Source organism: Sinocyclocheilus grahami, unplaced genomic scaffold, assembly GCF_001515645.1.
Source record: "Sinocyclocheilus grahami isolate Dianchi unplaced genomic scaffold, SAMN03320097.WGS_v1.1 scaffold37.1, whole genome shotgun sequence".
NCBI lineage: Eukaryota > Metazoa > Chordata > Actinopteri > Cypriniformes > Cyprinidae > Sinocyclocheilus > Sinocyclocheilus grahami.
Genome location: NW_015505216.1, coordinates 1,396,706 through 1,420,198, shown reverse-complemented (window position 1 = coordinate 1,420,198; position 23,493 = coordinate 1,396,706). Strand labels below are relative to the sequence as shown.

At 36.9% G+C, this 23,493-nt stretch overlaps 1 protein-coding gene across 1 annotated transcript in view; it reads right to left on the bottom strand.

The window, feature by feature from the left end:
* LOC107581754 (myelin basic protein-like) overlaps positions 1–16,513 on the bottom strand; it is a 17,443-nt gene extending 930 nt beyond the window's left edge. The window contains exons 1-4 of the mRNA XM_016267406.1: positions 16,359–16,513; positions 12,371–12,416; positions 11,294–11,357; positions 6–138 (exon numbers count right to left, since the gene is read on the bottom strand). Of these exons, the coding sequence (XP_016122892.1) occupies positions 6–138; positions 11,294–11,357; positions 12,371–12,412 (239 nt within the window). The 5' untranslated portion in view covers positions 12,413–12,416; positions 16,359–16,513. The remainder of the gene's footprint in view (positions 1–5; positions 139–11,293; positions 11,358–12,370; positions 12,417–16,358) is intronic.
* Positions 16,514–23,493: the final 6,980 nt, after the last annotated feature.

Genomic DNA, 23,493 nt, shown 5'->3' with positions numbered 1-23,493 from the left:
GGGGCCCTGAGGCATTAGGGTCGGCTGTGTTCGGATGGTTCCAGCTGCTGAGATCTACTGCAGCGTTCATGGAGTCAGTCACCACTGGACTCTTGCTGGAGCACCCATTGTTCTGGTTAAGGTCCGCCTCCCCTTGTCCTGCACAGAAACATCGGGAGTTATCTGACATTTCACAGTAAGATCATTGTCATCACCTACCACCCCCCACTGTGCAGGCAACAAGTGCTACAGATTCTGTCATAAAGTCAAAAAAAATTATTTGAAAAAAGATCCAGAGGCACTGCAATAGACATGACAAATTATGGAAACTTTGCCATTTGTGATAAATTCATAGATAAGTAGTTTTTATGATTCTGTATATTTTTCATAAAACAGATCTAGAGATTCATAGATTTCAGAGCAGTGCTTCCTCAGGAGGTGGTCAGGTTTGAACCCAGTGCAGCGAGACAAAGCCGCTGCTGTACCACGCAACACAAGAGCATCTGAATTCTAGTGTTTCTTACAGAGCTTCTTTGTGCCACCACAAAGTTATTGTAGAAGGACAAAGGAAACAGTGTGACTGTAATAACTTCCCCAGGCTGGATTTTGCGAATTCTCTGCAAAGTGAAACTCATCTCATTTCTGAAGTCCATCTCGTAAGGTGTGGCTGGTCCAAATTAATCATTAAGGCAAGAGACAAACAGTTTGAGGCAGCTATTGAAAATGCTTCTATTTTCTATACAAATATTATTAGCCTAAATTTTTTAGTCAAAAGTGAAATTTCAGAGCATCTTTTGTACCTACTGTACAAATGGGTTACCAATGTTTCAAATGTGTTTACATTTGATTAGTGGCCTTAAACGAAGTTGTTTAAGAACCCAAAACAGTCATGTAGGTGTGAAATAAACAGCGATCCTACAACTTAAAAAAAAAAAAATTGTGATTTGTTAGAGGAAAGTTAGTGGATGTATACCTAAATACATAGTAGGCTACATAATACAAAATATCAGATAAAGGCGTCTGTGGCAAAGAACAAAAAACTCCATTAGATCATTGAATAATGGAGAAAAGTAAATGAAGAAAAAGTAAATGCATGCAGTAAAATTCGTAACAAATTACTGTTAACAGATAATTCAAGTGTTAGCAGGCTGATCAACTAAAAACAAATACATACTGAGCTGGGCCCAGGAACTTCATGTAAACCCATACAAGAGTATAGTACCGCTACAAAATGTGGTATAAAATGGTATTATGAATGATCTTCTACGTAATTCTCAAGTACAACTAGATTTAGAATATGAATAAACCTCTTTGGTAACCCTGGACCCTAGAGTGCACCCTTGTCACTCCTTTCACCCACCTTTCTGCCATTTAAAACCCCTTACTAATGCAGGTTACAATCTGCAGAGGATTCAGCCATCAAACCCACTGTTCTCTCAACGACACTATAAGCTCAAGTATACTTCAGTATTTTTTTACGAGTACAGAGTGAAATTATAGGTTTTTCATTGTTACCTGTGCAAATTAAACCTTAAGGGGAAGTGTTTGTGCCTAAATGCAAAGTGGAAAGCACCCAAAACAAATTTCAGGCAAGTGTGTTGGGGCAGGTTGGAGCTAAACTCTGCAGTACACTGGTCCTCTGAAGCAGGACTGGACACACCTGGTTCAGGGCCTTTATCAAGTGTGTAACCATGTTCTGTAGCAGGAGCCATGAGTTCATCTCATTTGCTATTTTTGCCCTACTTTGAGGAATATTATTGTACTTACATATCAACCTAAGTGTTGCCATGTTTTGTTGTATGAACTTTGTATTTAAAATGTTGAATGTCTGGTGAAGCAACTTAGTTTTTATTTGTTTGTACACAGATTTTTCCTTCTTTTTTATTCATCTGCTGTGCTGAGTTTCCAGGTCGGGGAACCACTCCTGTTTCACCAGGCTCTTTTGAATTGGTTACACTAGTGATGTTTCGTTTATGCTTGCCTTGGACTTTGAACTGTATTCTCACTGCAGACAACAGCATACTGTGTACTGCCTCATTGGTGAATTCTCTGTGCCTTCCATCCCCACAAAGAGATCATTGAAATGCAGTGTTGGTTCATGCCTTGGTAAAATATTAATGTTCAGTAATGTTATGACAAAGGAAAAGGGTCGATATATATAATGCTGTTTATGTTCTTTTGAATATTTGGTTTAGAAAATGAAGCGAATGCAAGCACATGTGAACTTGAACAAAGTTACATGCTGGTTAGAATGCACGGTATGGACTGGACAGGACTTTCCCAGTGGGCAGGTCAAGTAGTGGGTCAATCAGCAAAACCGGCCGCTCTATCCAGTGATCACAGCGAGTGATCGCTTTACCCATTTGACTTCATCACGGAAATCTCTGTTGTATACTTGCATGATACAAGAAGCTAAAGGCTCCTTGCTGAAGCTAGTTGAACCAGATTAAATGGCCTTAACTATGTAAACTGCAGTGACGAGGTAAACTGTCCCCGACTGCAGATATGATCATGCAATACAAAACAATAATTGAGTTCTAGATTTCTTTTCTTTTTCTAATCCAGTGGAACAAAACAAAGGAAAACAACTGAGGAAGGTTTAAACAAAGACGACAGTTTAACCACAAATGTTAAACGCACTGACAATGAACAGAGGAAACTATGGGTTCAAATTCTACTAAATTCAAAGGCTGCATCCTAGTAAGGCTGCATATCTAGGCTACCACGTCATCGAAGGCTATGTCAATTTGAAGGATCCTTGAAAGGCAGCCTTCACTTTGCGTCTATCATTCAGCTTATTTTGAAAGATGCAGCAAGTTTATCCATCAATAACCCACAATCCTTTGCACATATCCAAAGAAAAGAATTAAAGGAAAGTGAATCTGAGCTCTTCCAATTTCACTATGCAGTGCAGTAAAACAATGATTTAGGACAGTGGTTCTCAATTCCAGTCCCGGGGTACAACTGCTCTGCACGTTTTGTAGGCCACAGACAGTTGTCATTAAGTGGATTTCATTAATAGAAAGTCAATTAATATGTATTTTTTCACGTTTAATGTTAATAGTATTTTTATGCCGGGACAGTGGGGGCAGAAACATTTATGACTTAGCCAAGCCATGAAGCTATTTGGGGCTACAAACCCATGTGTTTATAATTACGACAATACATTAAAATAATATGATAAGAAAAACCAGTTTGCAATCTCAAGCAACATAACAAGCGATTTTGTATGGCTAAAATAACTGGAAGCGGAAGACATCTGAAGTCTTGCTCATTTAAGTTACAAAAAGCTGCCCCCGCTCTTAGGATAGGAAGGACGTAAGACTTAACTGTAAGACTTAAGGACGCAATTGATAAGTAACCAACATATGCCTAAAGAAAAGAGGGGCAAAACTAGAAACAGGTAAAGATGGCAATATTGCTTTGTAATAGTGATGTTAGGATCTTGAACGAATCTTTCTTTTGAACCAGTTCTCAGGAAGTAACCGGTCGAGCCGGTTCACAAATCGAGCTGAATCGAACTTTAGTGATGACGCAGGACGCCCAGCCGAAGTAGCACGTCCAACTCAAAAAGAACCGAATGAGCCGGTTCAATTAACTGTCGAAGTTTGCCGAGGATTACAGAGGACTCCACAAGAACCGAATGAGCCGTGGCGAAGTTTGCCGAGGATTACCGAAGATTCTGATGAGTGAGTTGACGATACTGTGCAAGTCCGAGGTGCGTACTGGAAATATGCTTGTTTATTATGACTGTTATTAATTTACATTTTATAAAAACCTGCAAAAACCTTTCTGTCGAGTGATGTAAATACATTTTACAATAGTTTATTGTGCATGCATATTATATTTAAAGTTGCTTAAGTGAAATCAAGGAGTTTGTAAGACTGGTTTATTCATTCTTTATACGGTAGACATGTAGAACATATCCGCGTTTGTGCATCAATGTCTGTAATGTGTGCTGTAGGTGCAAAACTTTTAGGAATCTTATCCAAGTTGTAGGCTAGTCAATATTGGTCAATCAGTCGTATCTGAGGATCCGCGAATGAAACTGTGACCACAAACACCATTAACTTAAGTGAATTATATGGCAATAATCAGCCATATGCTTTCACACAAATAACTTTACTTTTGAATGTTTCATGCGTTGACACAAATGACTTGTTTGAATTTTTCATTGATACAACATGGCACGGAGTTGTTAGAAAAGAAATGCGTAGAGACGTTATTGCTTGATGACATCAGGAACCGATGAATTGGCTTTTTGAACCGGTTCAATGAGCCGCTCTGTCCGAAAAGTACCGGTTCGCGGAAATGAATCGGACTTTGAGTCACTACTTTATAACTTAGAAAACCAGACATCATCACAAGAAGTGAGAATATAACAAGGACAGAACACAACACAAACCAATTTTCTAATTAAGAGTCCCAGGACTAGGGTTGCACGGAATACGCTGAAAGTAGAGTTTGTTTAGAGCAAGCTCACAGAGTTCAGCCAAAGCACGTTCGCAAATCCTTTCATTATAAAAAACAACAACAATGTAAATAAGACATTTTGCAGTGTCATCCGCTTCAATTCACTCAGTCAGTATGGTTGGCAGCACTGAGCTGAACCACTGAGCTTTATCTAATTTCCAAGATGGCGGTGACCAATAAGCATAGACACCTGGCGGATTTAAGTATACTAAAATAAATGATTGTGTATCAATGAATTCCTATGTTTTTACTTATTTTATTTGTTTAACAGAAAACTATATAATCACTAACATCTAGAAGTCCATTTCACCTTTTGGCATTAGATAGTTTTGAATAACAAATGACAATATAATTATTTTGGGACAGTCTGAATGTTGCTTTAATTTATGAATTTATTTAGCAGAACACAAAATGTCCATGTTGAGTCATGGCTCATTGTTTTGGTGCGGGACATTTCAAATCGGATATTCCAATTTTGTTTCTAACATGGCATATGTAGGGTATATATGTCAATTCAGTGCATTTGTCTAATCTATATATTTTTTAATAATTGTGTATTTTGGACATTGTTATTCTGCTAGTGTGTATATTCTCATTCTATATGTATGTATATGGTTGCAGTGTCTGAATCATGCACCAAACATTTTACACATCACTACACTATAAAAGATGTAAATCTAAGATGTTTCTAAGATTGATCAGATTTCAGAGAAAAGTTAACCCCACCCAGCTAAAGTCCTGCTGCAACAAACAGACCCACACAGTATGAAGCAGTGGGACTGAGGCACGGGAAGCATGTCTGTGAGAGGGGCTATAGGCATGCAGTCTGTGTCCAGGCCTCCCACCCCTGCATGAAATCCTCTCTATAGCAGCATTCACGAGAAACCGAGGGCGCCCACAAGCCCCAAAGACAGTCCCTCATCTGTTTGACTGCCATTGAACATTCACCAGCTATTCCTCATCTCATTCTCCACACGCTAACCTTACAGCAGAATACTCACTTAGTGCTATAAACAACTGTAAAAACTACAAAAATAAGCTATGGCTGATATATTTAGACTGACAAAATATTTTGGCCAGAAGAAATGCATATTACATCCAGACTTCAAAACAATTTTTTATTTTTTTGAGAGTTTCTGTTTCAGTGGTTCTTAATGTTTTTTATTTTTTTTAATTAACATTCTTTATTTCTTAGCATTTTTTTTCACTCTGTGATTATGATAGATGATGCATGGCTACAGAAATAATAAAAACACTTTCTTACACTGTATTTTAAACTGTGAACTGCTTTGTGCTCTCATTTATCATGGCAGCACAGCGTTTGGATGGAAATTAATTGGAGTGCGTTTTCTCAAATTATATATGCTCAGAATCTAATGATTTTTTTAGCGGTGGTCACACTAGACTAGACTCGGAGACATTGCTTCAATATTTTAATCTGGATCCTGTTTATTTTAACTGTAAGAATAAAAAACATCAGTAAGAGCTCAATGCCGATGGTTTTGTAAAAGGGGGCGAAATGTTTCTGATGTCTTTCTGTAAATTATGGCTTGATAACTGTGAAAGTAGTTCTAAAGCTAGAAGATATACATTGAATATCAATTTTTCCTTGATCAGACAGACTGTTGCAGAGTTATGACAGCTTTAGTTGTGCCCCCTATGGGCAAAATTTTAAAAAAAATTATTTATTTTATAGTTTTTTTTTAAAGTCCTGTTGCCTGTGTATCACATTTTGTTGTGGTTGGAATTTGTGTTTGTCAGATATCATTTACCATGCTAATATGTGCTATTGCTAGCTCGACTAATTGCCCTATATCTGCCGATTTGTTCACATCACTTTAACATAATGGAATTAAGTTATTTTTAAGTGACTTAAGCAGTGTCAAAGTGATTTTGATCTCCCTGACAAGTGTATTATATATTTTTGTCATATCAGTTAATTAAAAGATTGTTTTTGCTAATGGCCTAATGGTTAGAGAGTCGGACTTGTAACCTGAAGGTTGCGGGTTCGAGTCTCAGTATCAGCAGGAGTTGTAGGTGAGGGGACTGAATATACAGTGCTCTCTTCCACCTTCAGTAAAGTCCTGTTGCCTGTGTATCACATTTTGTTGTGGTTGGAATTTGTGTTTGTCAGATATCATTTACCATGCTAATATGTGCTATTGCTAGCTCGACTAATTGCCCTATATCTGCCGATTTGTTCACATCACTTTAACATAATGGAATTAAGTTATTTTTAAGTGACTTAAGCAGTGTCAAAGTGATTTTGATCTCCCTGACAAGTGTATTATATATTTTTGTCATATCAGTTAATTAAAAGATTGTTTTTGCTAATGGCCTAATGGTTAGAGAGTCGGACTTGTAACCTGAAGGTTGCGGGTTCGAGTCTCAGTATCAGCAGGAGTTGTAGGTGAGGGGACTGAATATACAGTGCTCTCTTCCACCTTCAGTAACAACCACTGAGGTGCCCTTGACCAAGGCACTGAACTTCCAATTGCTCCCTGGGTGTCGCAGGTGTGTGTGTGTGTGCATTTGGATGGGTTAAATGCAGAGCACAAATTCTGAGTATGGGACACCATACTCCACTTGGCCACATCACTTTTTTTTATATTCCTTTAAAAGCACCACAATGGTAACCCCGTGTAACTGACACAGTTCTCCCTCTTTAATCATCTTGCTCAAACACAAAATAATACTTCATTTCAACATTTTTACTCTCAACACCTGCTCAACTCGTAATGTGATCTATATGTTCAAATGTCCTTGTCCCAATATATAAAAGATATACATTGAAATTTGTATATACTATTTCTTTTATATGTTTAGGGTGCCAGTTTTCCCATCAGTCCAGGACTGGCTAATTCTGGAACATTGTACATTTATATATTATTGATGTGGATTATCTCTGTCAAATAAACGTGAAATAATAAATAATTAAAAATAGAAAATTAATCATGTCAGTTGAAATTACGAATCAATGAACATACATCAAGTATTAGCCGACAAGTCATAACTTCTCCAGTAAGCTAGACATTTCAACGAGCTGGGACATGATATCAAACAATTGGAATGTATCAGTATAGAGGATGTTTTAGGGTAATGTAGAGGAGGTAATATGAACAAAGAACTATTAAAGTGATCTATAAACTCATTAATTGGCTCCAAATGGCATGAATGAGGAATTAGATCGTTCTGTTTTCCTTTAAGGAGTTATAATCGTTCTAATTCATTTTAATATTTTGTGGAGAGTCATCTATGATGCTGTATTTCTGACGACTTTAATCATTTTACATTCCATTGTTATGTATTTTGATCTTTAATTCGGGTAGTAGATGTTGGTGATTGTCTAATTATTAAAATATTTAATAAACTGCTTAATTGTGAAATTGTTATAAATACGGGATCCTTTGTGGTTCATGTTATGGCCAAGGATGTATTGTGCAGTGTATTGGTGGATGTGAAAATTTGTGCTGTATATTAATAAAAATGGTCAAGCATTTAAATGGAATATGTGTGTTTTCATAGACTCAATATTGGCTAATGAATGATGATGTCAATATAATTAATGATATAAAACGTGGGTGGAGGGATTGATTTATTCAACGCACTGAATTTGGACTTGAGCCGAAACATTTGCAAAATAAAACATTAAAAGAAGACCATTTTTGTGAGTGCGGATCATGGTTTCATATACTAAGTAATTTAATAGATTGACGCACCAAAATATAATATTAAGTGACAAAAGAGCGCGGTGCAAACGGCTTTGTGGAACAACATTATGTCCCATGCAAAGTATTCTGGGAAGTACAATTTCTGTCATTTCTACAGCAAACTTCGAGTTCTATCGTACATACCTGACTAGTTAATATTTGCCCTTGATAATTTTATCTAGTAGCTATTGCACATCAAGTTTGGAAGAGAAACAATTTTGTTGTGTAGATCACAAATAACATGAGTTTTTTCACTGAATTTTTTTGCATGTTCACAAATATTTCAGCTTGTCAAACGTAAATCAGTGTTAACTCATGATTACAAACACAACATATTCCCACTCTCTGCACTGATTCTGTGCTGGATTTAAATATGGTAAAACATGTAATCTGAGCTGAGAGAATTTGATCTTGGAACAATCAATTGCTATAAACTTATACATGTTTAGACTAATGAACATCAAATGAAATACAATATGATTACAGGAATTAAGACATTTTAAAGGAATAAAAGGTAAACAGAAAAACTTCAACAAATATCTGGGTTCTATATATGTTGATTCTATATGGGGAAAAAAAACACTAAACTCCAGGGCAACTAACAAATATGAACATTAACTTTTTTTTTACATTAATATTTGCAATTAAAATGTACATAAAAGTATAAGAGAAAATATATATTGTAGGTGCTGTAACCAGGCCACCATTTCTTTAGTGTTCCATCATCTTTTAGTATTTTTCCCCCAGTTAAACTCACAAATGTTTCTGATGTAGTTCCCATGCAATTTGCCAGTTAATGTAATCTCATTAAAAAAATTCAATAAAAAAAAACATGTTTATTTTTCAAACAAGAAAAATGGTGTTTAAAATAGTTTGTAGTTAGAACCGCTGGACTAGTAGACGAGTAGATAATAAAATCATTTCCACACAGAGCGAGAGAACGAGAACAGTGACGTTTAGGCAGTGAACAGTGAGGCAGTGACAGACTAGCTTTCTGAACAATATGAGCTTTTGAATATGGACGCAAAAGCCTGTAGTCACTCTGGAGCCCGTGCCAGCTGGTGTTAGCTCCAACAACCTTAAACATGCAGTAGAAACACCACAGCTTACTCACTCAAAAACACACATGCAGAGAAAAAAATTGTAAATGTTTTAAGCAGCCTAATTTAAAGTGAAGATAAACATTCGTATTATACCGGTCAAGCAATCCAATATGTGACCCTGGATAGGGCTACACGATAAATCGAGATGGAATCGAGATCGCGATTCGACAGAAGCTGCGATCGTCATGCATATCTTTCAGTGAAGCACGGTTCTGTGATCAGCAGTAAATCTCCATCCAAAGGCCAGAGGGCACTCTCGCGCTGAAACTCCAAATACGCCTCGCAGAAGAAACCCAGAAAATGCCTATCGCTGCAGCTGAATAAACAGAAGATTCAACTGCTTTCATTGATTCAACGTGACTAATAAACGCGCGACTATGGCAATATACGGTTTATCTGAGTTCTTATTATTATAATTTTCATTAAAATAAAGTATATTTATAATGCAATGCCTTTATCACTGCTTAAATACTATGAAATACGCAACGTGCCTTATTCTGTGTAAGAAGCCACACAGAAGGATTTATTTCAAACACTCGACTGACGTTATGAAGTGAGTTTGGAGTAAATATATGTTATTAAATGTGGTATTTTCACATGCTTTCAGATGGAGCAGCATTTACTTCACAGAGCCGTAGTTCACTGAGAAGCTATGCAAACAGCTGTCATTATTGCGAACGATTTCTGCTGCTCCATCTGAAAGCACGTGATGATGATTTCCTGCTGATTACAGAACCGGCTTTACTATCAAAATGCGCATGACAATCGCATTCGATTAATCATGCAGCCCTAACCCTGCACCACAAAACCAGTCTTAAGTGTCAATTTTTCGAAATTGAGATTTATACATCATATGAAAGCTGAATAAATAAGCTTTCCGTCGATTTATGGTTTGTTAGGATAGGACAATATTTGGCCGAAATACAGCTATTTGAAAATCAGAAATCTGAGGGTGCAAAAAATCTAAATACTGAGAAAATCGCCTTTAAAGTTGCCCAAATGAAGTCCTTAGCAATGCATATTACTAATCAAAAATTACATTTTGATATATTTATGGTAGGAAATTGACAAAATATCTTCATGGAACATGATCTTTACTTAATATCCTAAAGATTTTTGGCATAAAAGAAAAATCTATCATTTTGACCCATACAATGTATTTTTGGCTATTGCTACAAATATACCCCAGCGACTTAAGACTGGTTTTGTGCTCCAGGGTCACATATATGTTATTGGCGATGATGATATGTGATGTGGAACAACTTTTCAGTACCTACTGCTGCCCACACCTATACACTTCCTACTTTTCACACCATTTGTACACTAACTTATAAAATGGCTATGAATGGTAGTAGGAAAATAATAGACTTCTGCATGTTCATTTCTTTTCCCTAAAAGTAATAAATACATCTAGTATATCTAGTTTCCTTCCTACTTACTGTCTAAAACAAAACTAGATTACAAGACAAAACTAGAGTAGGCCTACATCTTTGATTTGCCACATCATCAAATCCAGTGACTAGTGCTTATTATATCAATTCAGTACATTGTAAACACAATTTGGTTTCCAGATGGACTCATAACCTGGGTGTCCTTTACTCTGGGAAGTTGCGTAAAGCCATCCTGTCAGATCAGAGCTTGCCAAAAACAGAAAGTGCTTTGCGGCTTTGTGTGCAATGAGCAGGAATGCCACAAGGGTTTCCAGGCCCCCTGGACAGTTTATTGTCGGGCTGAGATTAGGGAACCATCCAAGACGCTTTCCAATGACAGGATTCAGGTTTTATCAGTTCAAATGACAGAAATTTAGTGGCAGCCTAAAAGTTACACAACTAGACTACTAAAACACAGGCTGCAGTGCAATAATGAGCACATCTCGCCTAAGCCTCTCCTTTTGTAGAGAGTCTATTAGAGTGACCTTGCTATATTGATCTGCTATAAGAAGCTGGGCAATGATAGGTGAACCAGTAATCACAGAATAGTAGATATACAGGCAAAAATGATACAAATAACACAAAAATATGTTCTTACCAAATACCTCATCTTGTGACTCCGGTGAGTCTGTTAGGATGCGTTCAGATACGGTTGAGGATTCCTTCAAAAATACAAATACAAAGTTTTACATGTACAACCAAATAATGCTTAAATAAAACACAAATTGTAATTACATTGCAAGAAATAATCAGTGCTTCATTTTTAGAAATAATGTTGTATTAATAAAACCTAAATATTCAAGCACTGTGCATTTGTACACAAGTTTCCTTTTCCTTCTGTAGCTTTCTGAAGTGAAATGAGACCAGATATTTAATAATAAAAATGACTAAAGCCTAAAAGTGGTATTTTCCAGTGGTATAATCTAATAAACAGGTTAAGGGCAATTTACACTTCTGTGTCACACCTATGCTGTAGCTTTGGTGTAGATCACAACAGCTTTGACTCGTCATCTTTGTAACTTAAGATACTCCACCAGCATAATAATAATAATAATAATACAAAAAAAAATTATATCTGCAGTAGCTTTGCATCCATGAATGTTATAAAGCTTGATTGCTTGAAGCATCTAATGAAAGATAGATGATTACACACGTTATGTAAAAGGTCATTACCCATAAAGGAATCTAGTGATCTAAAAATGAACAAAATAAATTAGCTAAACCATATAACAAGAGATAAACAGATGCGTAGACAACAGTGCAGATCTATGAACTCAAACAGCCATGAAACAAAATGGAAGTTGCAGCCAATGGGGAAACCACTGTTGCTCTTTAATCAAATGTAATAAAAATAAATAAATAAACACTTAAACAAACTAATAAAATTTGCCAATTATTTTGATGACAGGCTTTGGCTCCAGCATTTCAGATTCACCAGACAAACATGGTTTCTTTTCATCTCGGAGCATATTAATTAGTTACATTACTTCTTGAAGCAAAGGCATATATATATATATATATATATATATATATATATATATTTTTTTTTAAATTAACTTAAATGATTTTTAGCAAATGGCTGCAATATAACAAAGAGTGAAAAATTTAAGGGGGTCTGAATACTTTCCGTACCCACTGTATATACACATATAGACTAACAGACAGACATACATACCTTGGGAACAGAAAGCTCATGTTTTCCAAGATGCTGCCCCATGCTCCTAAGACAAAATAGAGAAAGGAATGTTTTTAATAAGTAGAAAGGCAAACAATTACTTCACATAATCAAACTGATATTTGGTATTTGAGAAGAGTTTGTGTTACAAAAAACAAACACTAAAAAATGTAACTTGTTAATTCAGACTAATTAAAAGACAACTACTTGATTAATTAAACACACTTTGTTAAAACTTTTAATAGCTAGCAATGTGGTTCAGGTTTAGCCAGTCGAGATCAACTAAATATCTGTTTTGGAATAATGTACTATGGTATAGTCTTTAATGCCACCCTCCTATACAGGCATCAGGTTCCCTTTTCTCTGTTCTTATCTACTTAAGACAGGAACTCAGGCAGCTCTGTATTATGTCACATTCTTGTTAGGCAAGAGATGTTGATCCCTCAAAGCTCTCTACACAGCATCTGTGCACTCAGATAAAGCTTCCAATTCTAATATAGTTTCCACTTCATCGTTGAAACAACAGCGCCCTCTGGGAAATCCAAACTCTTTTGTATCCTTTTGCTGTAATAGATTTGTTTCATATCTTCTGACGACTCCTTAGCCTTAGAAATTCAACAACAATAATAATCCCAGAACTATGAAATGAGATGAATCAAGGATCAAGAGCTCCTAGGAAATTTTGTAAGAAAGATCGTCGTAACGGTTTGGAATGACATGAGGGTGAGTAAATGATGACAGAATTTGAATTTTTGGGCGAGCTATCCCTTTAATTGGCCCCTCACGGCCCTGCACCTAGTATGAATATTTACTGCAAATGTTTGGCAAAAAGAATATTCTGAATGTAAGTAATGGTCCCCAAAATGTTTTCCTCATTCAGTGATCAAACCAAATATAATAAGATATATATAACAAAAATATAATAATAATAAAAAAAATAATAAAATAAAAAAATCTGACTGGCTAAGAAACATTACAAGAGTGCTGATATATCACCAGCAACAGAACTGGGACTGTTCACCATTTGTAACGTGTCACTCCGCATGTCTCTGCGTGTTCTAGACAGACAGCATTTCTCCCAGCACATGGGAATGGAATGGAAAAAAACAGAAACGTTTTGGGAATGGAAAAAACCTACTATAATTTTCAAAATACTACTGTTGTAATGACACAGAATGCAGTTTTAAGAGTTTTTATAATGAGAATGTATCTATAACCTAAAACTTTCGACTTCAAGATTTTAAAAATCATTTTCATCTTCAGGACCGGCTGTTTCAAGCCAACATCAAAGTTTGTCATGACACACTTTACTAATACTATTATTATTGATTACAATTTAAAAAATAAGAAAATATATTATTATTCAAAATGATTTGTCTGCCATCTGTCTGCCCATGAGAAAGTCTGCTCACCCATTAGAATGACTAAAGCATAAAAAGGGGAGGAAGAACAGTCTGTGTTTGTTGAATTTCTTGTCTCACTGAATCTATGCATGGATTTATGCTCCAGAGGCAGTCGTTCTGTCATTCCTCTGCCATTTTTAAAAGGTGTGTGTGAAACTGACCATCCACAGAAAGCAAGAATTCATCAAAAACAGCTGGCAGGTGAGACACTCCCCCAACCACCATCGAGTTGTTTAAAATCTTTAATTTTTTCCTTAATTTTCCTGGAGTCTAGTTACAAACTCATCACAGCTGTTGTGGTCTGCAAAGAGGATACATTCTCACAGAAGACACAGAAGTAAAAACGGTCAGTTTTTATTTGTTCTCATTTATTTGAGTGATTCCCTTAAGATATTGATATTGTAAAGTTGTTTTTTAACATTGGTTTAACCACAGCGGCATCTATGTCACTGCATACAACAAAGTTTGGGTTCTACAGATGTTTGCGGAAAAAGATGATGCTCTTAGCTCATCACAAAGTACATGTAGGCCTACATATACAGTGGGTACGGAAAGTATTCAGACCCCCTTAAATTTTTCACTCTTTGTTATATTGCAGCCATTTGCTAAAATCATTTAATTTAATTTTTTTTCCTCATTAATGTTTCCTTAGACTTAAAGTCCAAATGTAATGAGCAAGATTGCTCTAAGTCCCACTTTCAGTGTGAACTTATAATGGGAAGGATTCGACTCTCAGCCATGTTTTTAGGGAGTACCGAGTATAGTGCACACGCAGAACAAGTGTTTATTTATTTATTTATTTTTATGGGGGCAAGAAAGTGTGAAAGAGCACAACTTTTTACAGTTTCCCTCAATTTGGTGTTGATTATCTCTGATGGGGCACCAGAAAGGAACCAATAGTCTAACAGACATAATCGCATGCGAAATTGTGCCAAAAATCTGTGCCAAACTATTTGTGTTGGTTTAAACAGGCCTTACAGTCTTAACGTCGACAAACAGTCCCTTTGAATTTTTTGGAAGCCCCAATATTTTTACACCGCATACACACGTGTTTTTTAACCGGTTGAATGAAAAGAAGTTAACAATTTAAAGGGGTCATATGATGCTTTTATAAAGATCATTATTTGGTGTAACATGACATGCTTTAATGTTCAAAAAACACATTATTTTTCAAATACTGTACATTATTGTAGGTCCTCTATGCCCCGCCTCTCTCAAACGCTTCGTTTTCTACAAAGTCCCTCCTTCCGACAAGCGCAGTCTGCTCTGATTGGCCAGGTGAGTTATACAGAATTGCTCACTTGGGGAAGTCGTGGCCTAATGGTTGGTCACCATTATGGTCAAGATGGGTCACCATACTTGGCCACATGTCATGTCACTTCACTGTATATGCCATTACTGCACATCTGCTAATCATCTTAAATAAAACATAATTATTAAATAGAGCTAAGTTCTAAATAACAACTGAGATATGAGATTTAATTTGCAGTTGATTTTCAAAGTCTTTGAGAGTTCATTACCGGTGCCTGCAGCACTTCTTTGGAGTGACTTTTCCTGTGGGACCTTATAGTTCAATACTGAGGATTGTGTAATGCATATGTGTGTGATATTTCAGAGACCTTTCACGTGATGGGGATTCGAGAAATGAGGCTGTTTCAATCTGTATTTGCTCGGACCTCCGTCAGAAGAGGGCGAGATTTCACCAAAACAGTCGGCAGGTGAAACACCCTCGATCATAATCGAGTTGTTTGGAATCAGCTAGTGGGACGCCGCCTTTGGTTTCCCAACACCGCGTTGCTCTCGACGAAAACACGTCTCTGTACGTCGCCCACATTAGTTTTCATCTGAACACCAGCCGCAAACGCGGAAATTGATCGTTCACGGTCGTGTTTTCACCTGAAAGACTGTCTGCAGCATTATGCGAGTATAATGAAGCCTTAAAGCTTGAAAAGCGTGAAGCTTTTACATCTTGAATTGTGCGAATACGGTTAACACTTCGAGGGCACTCGATGAAAAGAACATTCATAGAGTATGTCTTCCTGTTAGTAACCTGTAATGTGTTCTACTGTTAACACGAAATAATTACTAAAAAGATTAGAATTCAAATGTAAAGCACATTGCAACCGCTGGAAGGTTGTGTTTTCGCATCTGCTCGACACTCGTTTAGTGTAACTTAATAACGTTATATGCGAATAACAAGATATTTTTGCTACAAATCGGGGGCCTCTGGCTACACGGAAAAACAAATACTCATTGTTAACATGCTGAACTGTACTGAAAACCGTGCAATCTGTTTTAATGAGTGAGTGACAGAAAAGGCAGCTGCTAATTAACGTACGTTACATGCGTCCATCACATCTACTGGCACAGAAGTTGCAAAGGTGACCGCGATATACAACCGAACCGCGACAGGTTACATAATAAATAAGTTCAGTCATGACAGAAATAGAACTATACAGCATCTGCTCAGCTAGGAAACAAACTGAGCAGAAATAGAGCATATTTCAAGCAAAGGCGACAGCACCGTATAAGATGTCGTGATTTGACAAACAAACAAACACACACAGAGAGAGAGAGAGACGTACTTGTTTGCCCAAACGCGTCCACGCGATATGTAGATGACAGGTTTCGGCTGCTAGCCTCAGCACTACATCAAAAAATCCACATCTGCCCAAAATATAATTTTGTAGGCTTTGTTTGTCTGTTTCGGCTGCATGTGGTGTGGATGGATGATCCACTAATGTACTATGTCGTGATTTGACAAACACACACACACACACACAGAGAGAGAGAGAGAGAGAAAGAGAGAGACGTACTTGTTTGCCCAAACGCGTCCACGCGATATGTAGATTACAGGTTTCGGCTGCTAGCCTCAGCACTACATCAAAAAATCCACATCTGCCCAAAATATAATTTTGTAGGCTTTGTTTGTCTGTTTCGGCTGCATGTGGTGTGGATGGATGATCCACTAATGTACTTCCTGCTTTTAGGTAGTGCTGTATTATTCAGTGGGGTGGGGCTTTAAGCAGTTTACAACTTTATATAGCCTATGCAATGAGAAAAGAAACATTATTTACTTCATTGATATCGTTTTAACGTACTTTATCCCTGTTATGTTAAGAGGTTTTGTGTTTTCAGCCAATTTTATATTTACATTAAAGGGGTCATATGATGCTGCTAAAAAGAACATTATTTTGTGTATTTGGTGTAATGAAATGTGTTTATGCGGTTTAAAGTAAAAAAAAAACATTATTTTCCACATACAGCACATTATTGTTTCTCCTCTATGCCCCGCCTTTTTGAAACGCCTCGATTTTTACAAAGCTCATTGGTCTGAAAAAGCGAGGTGTGCTCTGATTGGCCGAATGCCTCAAGCGTGAGACGGAAATGTTACGCCCTTTTACTGTGATGCCGTGTCCCGGCCGGAGGGACGACACAAAAACATTAAAACCCATTACAAACGAGGCATTTGTTGCATCCAGTGGGGGACATAATTACTGATTATAATGACTTATACTGTCTTTTTACGCATTGCGTTGCATTGCATCGCGCCGCGTAAACATAAAACCATGTCTGCATTTGTGATCGGAGAAATAACAAACAACAAGTGCTACTCTACACTGCTCAAAACTCGCGTTTGAATCATCAGTGGCAAATGATAAAAGGTTACTCTCCCAGGATCAGTAAACAGTCCTCCATAAAATGTGCCGGCGATCCACAGCACTAAGTTGATGTATTCCTTCAGCGACCAGCACGGATCAGCTCCAGGCATGACGAAGCGGATATCGTCCTCTTTTGGAAGACCAAACAAAGTAGTTTCGCTTTCACAATGAAACACACAGCGTCTTCAGGACATGGCGGCAGCGGCAACAATACTACAGTGAGACTAAAAGTTACGCCTTCTTTCTTTGCGTGAACATTTGGGCGGCGCTATGCAAATCTTCCCACATAGTGAGGTAGATATGTGGGGGCGTGTTCGAACGAGCCGTTTTAGGTGGACGTGGCTGACTCTTAACTTTTATAAAGAATATCTCTTTGGATTTGAGACTTTAGTCTTTGCAAATTTACAGATCTTCTTTATGCACCAAGAGCTTGTAACACTCCAAAGAGAAAGGAAAAAATGAAATCACATCATATGACCCCTTTAAAAAAAAAACAAGTGAAGTAACAAAGTATTACTTAACACATTGGAACTATTTCTTGGAATGTAATGGTGTCTCTTGATCCCACTTAAGTAGCTAGGAGCTGTACTTGCATGTCTGAAAACAGCTGTCTGTGGGAAGAATTTCGGAGGAAATTCTGTCAGATGGGGATTCACATTGATAATCATAATGAAACCTCCACCTGATTTGTCAGTGAAAGAGCAAAGTGAGTATGGTTAGGATTAAGTGTAGGGTTGTATTAGAGATAGGGGCCAACCTGGTAGCAGTAGCCTATCCCCGACCATCCTACAGTATGCAGGAGTGGCATTTGGAGGCCATTTCATACACAGTTGCACTCAAAGGGTCTTTTCACACTGCACTTAACCCTAGATTATTGTAGTTTCAAACCCTGCTTTTAATCCTTTTTACACTTGTAATTTCGCTTTTTACCCAGGGTTTATGAAAACCTGCTCCAGATTGCAGTGTCAGTGTGAATGCAGTGTTAGAATGTTATGGCTATAGATGCTTAGCAACAGACAATGGGAGTAAAGAAGTGTATTTGCCCAATTTTTGACACTGACCCCGCAAAATGCAAAGAAGAACATTAACACAGTGTTTAGGAATGTACAGTGTGAATCGTCAGCTTATGAATATGCAGGATTAATTGTTAACCCCAGGTACATTCAATTGTGAGCAGTGTGAATCAAGATAACTCTGGATTCCATTTACCCGGGTTTTACAAAGGCCCAGGCTTAACAATTTCAAGTGTGAAAAGCCCCCCAAAAAATTATCACTTTCACTTGTTGTGAGTTCTACTGAATCCTCTGTTGTCCACGTAACTTAGGTATAATAATGTGAACTAAAAATAGTTGTTTCATTGCAATAAGAGGCCAACAGTATACATTTCGGATGTGTCCCTTATCTGAGGCTATCTAATCCAGATACATTCGAAAACATTGTTTTTGTTTCAAAACGCTCTCTGTCCAGCATTTTCAAGCTTTTTCCAAGAAATTTCTCATCCACTGAAACACTAAAATCACCTTGCTGCATGTGTAAAATGTAATTAACGCTCAAGGAGATGACACAGAGAGACAAGACATAATAAAGTTCTCATGCTATGCTTCTGGCACAGTTATTTTTTTAGCAAAATATCCCGCCACTCACTGGTGTGTCCAGGTAGCACTCAATCACCATTCCATGTATGGTCTAAAACACAATTGCCCTCAAGTTTTGCCACAAAACAGTAGCATTTATCTTCACAAGAAAAAAAATGAATAGCACAAAGCAGGCAGTATTATACATAACAATATCTATCGCTACAATATGCGTCTTCAAATACATCTGTTTTCACAGTCCACTCTAAAACACTAAAAACCTTTTCAAATGTATCCACTTGGGTGAGCATTTTCAAAAAAGCTGGTTTTGGAGGACAAAACCGCCATCTAAGTGTGGAGAGAAGGTCAAAACATGCAAAAAAAAAGATTCATTTTCAAATAGACACAGCCTGACCCATCTATTTCTGGGCTGCGTTCAGCCCTGACAAAACGGTGCAAAACGTTTTTAAACGGAAACGGTGGTGCGTTGAACACCCTGTTCTGATGACGCAAGAGTTGCAACTATGGCAGCTGAGAAGGCCATTCTTTGTGTTCTTTTTGAAGAATTTTCGGAGCCTGATGAAATCGGGATAAATACGTGTTTAATACTGCAAAATACACTCAATGTTACAGTCACTGCCCTTGCCGTCCAGAAATAAAAGAGAACATCCCAATAGAGTTGTAGGTGCCAGATACGGTTTGATGTCTTTTATTTTGAAATTGTCACTTCCAGTTTGTTACGTCATTTTGTATAGGTGCATATTACCTGTTAGTTTGGATGTGGATATCTGGGAGGAAGGGGGTGAGTAGCTGGGACGCTCACTTTCTGTTGACCGTTTCACTTTGTTTATTTAATTTTATTTTGTTTATCTTTTGTTTTCTATCTTACCGTCTTCATGCAACGTGTTACTGTTCATTTCTATATTGTAATTAAAACCCTTTGCTATCGAAACGCGTCATGGATGTATTCCCACTACTTAGCCCCTTAGCGGGTACTGGCTGCCGCTATAAGAGTGAAGGGATTTGTGCAAACTGTGGTTCCTAATTGTTGTGATCCAACATTTGCCTCGTTTTTCAGGATGAAAAGACAAACATTTCAGGTGAAGGATAATCCACTTCTTACCTCCGAGACTGTGTTATGATCTATATGACCTTATTTTTATTGTGAGTATTAAGGCCCGTTCACACCAAGCACGATAACTATAAAGATAACGATAAAGATATAGTTCTAAAAATCGTTCTCAATATTAAAGAATAGCATAGTTCACACCACAACTATAACGATAATGATACAGAGGAACGATATCGTTGTGATCACTTTCAAAACGATTTTTTTCCAGCTGATGAACGATAAAACACTGACAGCCAATCAGAATCCATCCTGCTGTAACGAGCTCAAGAATTTAAAGCGGCAGACGCGTGTGCGCTTAGAATAAACAGACGATATCGTTCGCTGGTGTGGACGCTAATATCGTTATCTTTATAGTTATCGTTCTTGGTGTGAACGGGGCTTTAGGCTTATCATTAATGCTGATCAATGTTGTTGTGCTATGTTATTGTAATATTTACCATTATAAGATCAGAGGAATATAGAAAGGTTTTTGAAAGTGTACTCCACAATACAATAGCAAAATATGTATAGTATTTTTATGTTACATTAATCAGTGTCTAGCACACCTTCCTAAGGAAAGGATATGGACCAGAAGACATTGCAATTACTAAATTATATTTAGACAGACTTAAAGAAGTTCCAGATCTATACGTGTGCTCTTATTATTTCAGTTATTTTGCCTTTAATGTAAATAAACATGTGCAAACAATATACTTGCTCTTGTGAATTTATTTTGATGTTAATTACATTGTGCCAGCTGTCTCTTTAATACTGCGTGTATGTATACATGTTGTTGCTGATTGGGCTGACATTTTTGACACACCCACCAAACAAGAGAAAACGTATCTCAAACCCCGTTGCACACCGTTTCCAGGAAACATGTCGTTCAAACAGCAAACCCTAGCAAAACGTTGTGTTTGAGCTTGAACCTGCCCCCCGAGTCAATAATGAGCTGAATGAGGTGTGTTTAATTAGTAAGAGTTCAAAAATGTGTTCATGTGATTCCTGAGTGCCTTTTATTGTGTAACTTTCCTTCTATTATTATTTTAGTTCATTCAGTCAGCACGTTAAAGCATGTAACAATAATAAGAAACAAAACTTTAATTACTTGTTAATCAGTACTATCATTCTCTGGTTCTGAACGCACTGCGCATGTGCTAAAGTTTTGTTCAGAATACATGTAATGCACATGTAAACAAATATGTGAGTCGGATTGCAATGTTGCAATGTCTAACCCTAACTTTTCAGAATTTTCAGAGTCATTCTGACAAAAATTAAAAATACATATCGACTGCAATTTGGCCTAACATGTTTATGTGAATCGGTCTTGATGATTATTAAATAACAACCACATTCAGCCATGATGGATGGAGAATTTGGAAAACCTTTTTCAGACTAGCTGTTACCCAGGTTGCAAAACTCTGATTTCATTCAGTGCAGCTCATCAGAAAGAGGTAACTCATGGGTCGCACTAATTTGCCGACACACTTTTGGGTGTGTAACAGAAGAGTCGGCCAGCTCTGGGACGTCCTGTTACTGTAAACTGGCCTGTCAATCATCTTGTCACAGTTAAAATCCTCCACGTTTCATTTAATTTAACTTACTACCGTATCGCAGAAAGTAGCACGTTGATCTGCAAGTCGTGGGTCTTTCATGCGGAGAACTCTGTTCTTTTTTCTTTTCTTTTTTTTGCATAATGATATATTTAAAAGTTAACGAATGTTTATAAAAGTTCACATTGTTGTTGCAGATGAAATATAACACAGTCATTCTTGAGAAGTCGGACAAAACAAGGTGCAAAATTGAAAAAATAAAATCTTGTTCTCAGAAAAATGAAACTACATTTACAGTATGTATCTTATATGTACTAAGCTACTGAGCTGTGCTTTGATACAACCTCCCAACTTTTCTCGTTTTTAACAAAATGTGCTTTTTTTAGCTTGGACTGTGTAATATAATTTCAGCTTTATCGTTAACAGCATTCAAGATGTTTTTAACATTTCAAAACACATTCTCGTGTTAGCAGACAGATTACACTTTCACATGTGACCAACAATTCCACAACAAATATAAAATATCATAATGAAATATTATCAAAATATTCAACTGACGGAGGTGACAGAATTGATGGAGTTGACACATCTGACGGAGGTGACGAAAACCTGAATTTGTAGTTATTTTAACTATCAAATACATTGAATCAGTCAATTACTGTATTAAAACAAACACAACAAACAGTGAGTATGTTATTGTTTATAAAGCTTTTATTCAAGAGTCACATTTAAGTATTTTGATATAGCATTGGAACACAAAATCTTATGGTGGTGACATCTGACGGTGTTGACAAATTTGGCATTTCTTTCACAAAACCAGTGGAGTTCATGTAGTAGCCATTTTATTTTTTTCTGTTGATGCTAGATGCTAATGGAACCTACTTCAGGAGAATAAAATTATCTAAATATTTCAAATAATTTTCTCAGAAATTGGAAGATGGTGTTGACATATAGCTGTGACACAGGAAATATTAACATTACACTATAAAAAAAAAATCCGTAAAATTTACGGTAAAAAACCGGCAGCTGTGGTTGCCGGAATTGTACTGTAAAAAATACAGTACCAACGTTTTAGTTTTTTTTTTTACAGTTTTAACTTAAATTTACAGTTAAATACCGTAATTTCATTAACTGATATATTGTTAATATACCAACCTATTGAAGTACTGAAATCTGTTTTGTATTTTTGTAACACACTGATAACCACCAAATGCAGGTGGTGATGAGAAAGTCACATGATTAACCAAAGCCCATCACAAGCAGCTTTTAAATAATAACATATATAGAAGGTGCACAGTGTCATTCACACAGACACTAAACACCATCATGGTAACACACATGAAACTGAAATAAGAGGTGAACTGTGGCAAGGGGGTCCTTTAGAGTGACAGCTGCCCCTGACATTCCCTGATTTTAGTACATTTTATTGAGTGTCTGACGGTGTTGACAAAAAGTGGGGACGCAACTTTAAAATCTTATGAAACTTGCATGTGTCATTAAAAAACAACCTTGCTTTGATAGGAGATATTATTAAGTGTTGCTTTTGATAAAACAAGCTCTTTTTCATCATTAAATATGTATGTATAAATTACATAATGTTTCTAATCCCTAAAGAGACCGTATTATCAACATACCTCCGGACCGAATGGTTTTTCTGACGTTATCCCAGATAGCACACGTACGTCTACAAGATGTCTGTTAAAGGTCTCTTGATCTGGAAAGCATCTGCTGTCTACAAACGTCTGACAGACGTCTTTCAGATGTCAGTTTTACATACATTCTAAATCATAAACATCTTAAAGACATCTAATAGACTTCTA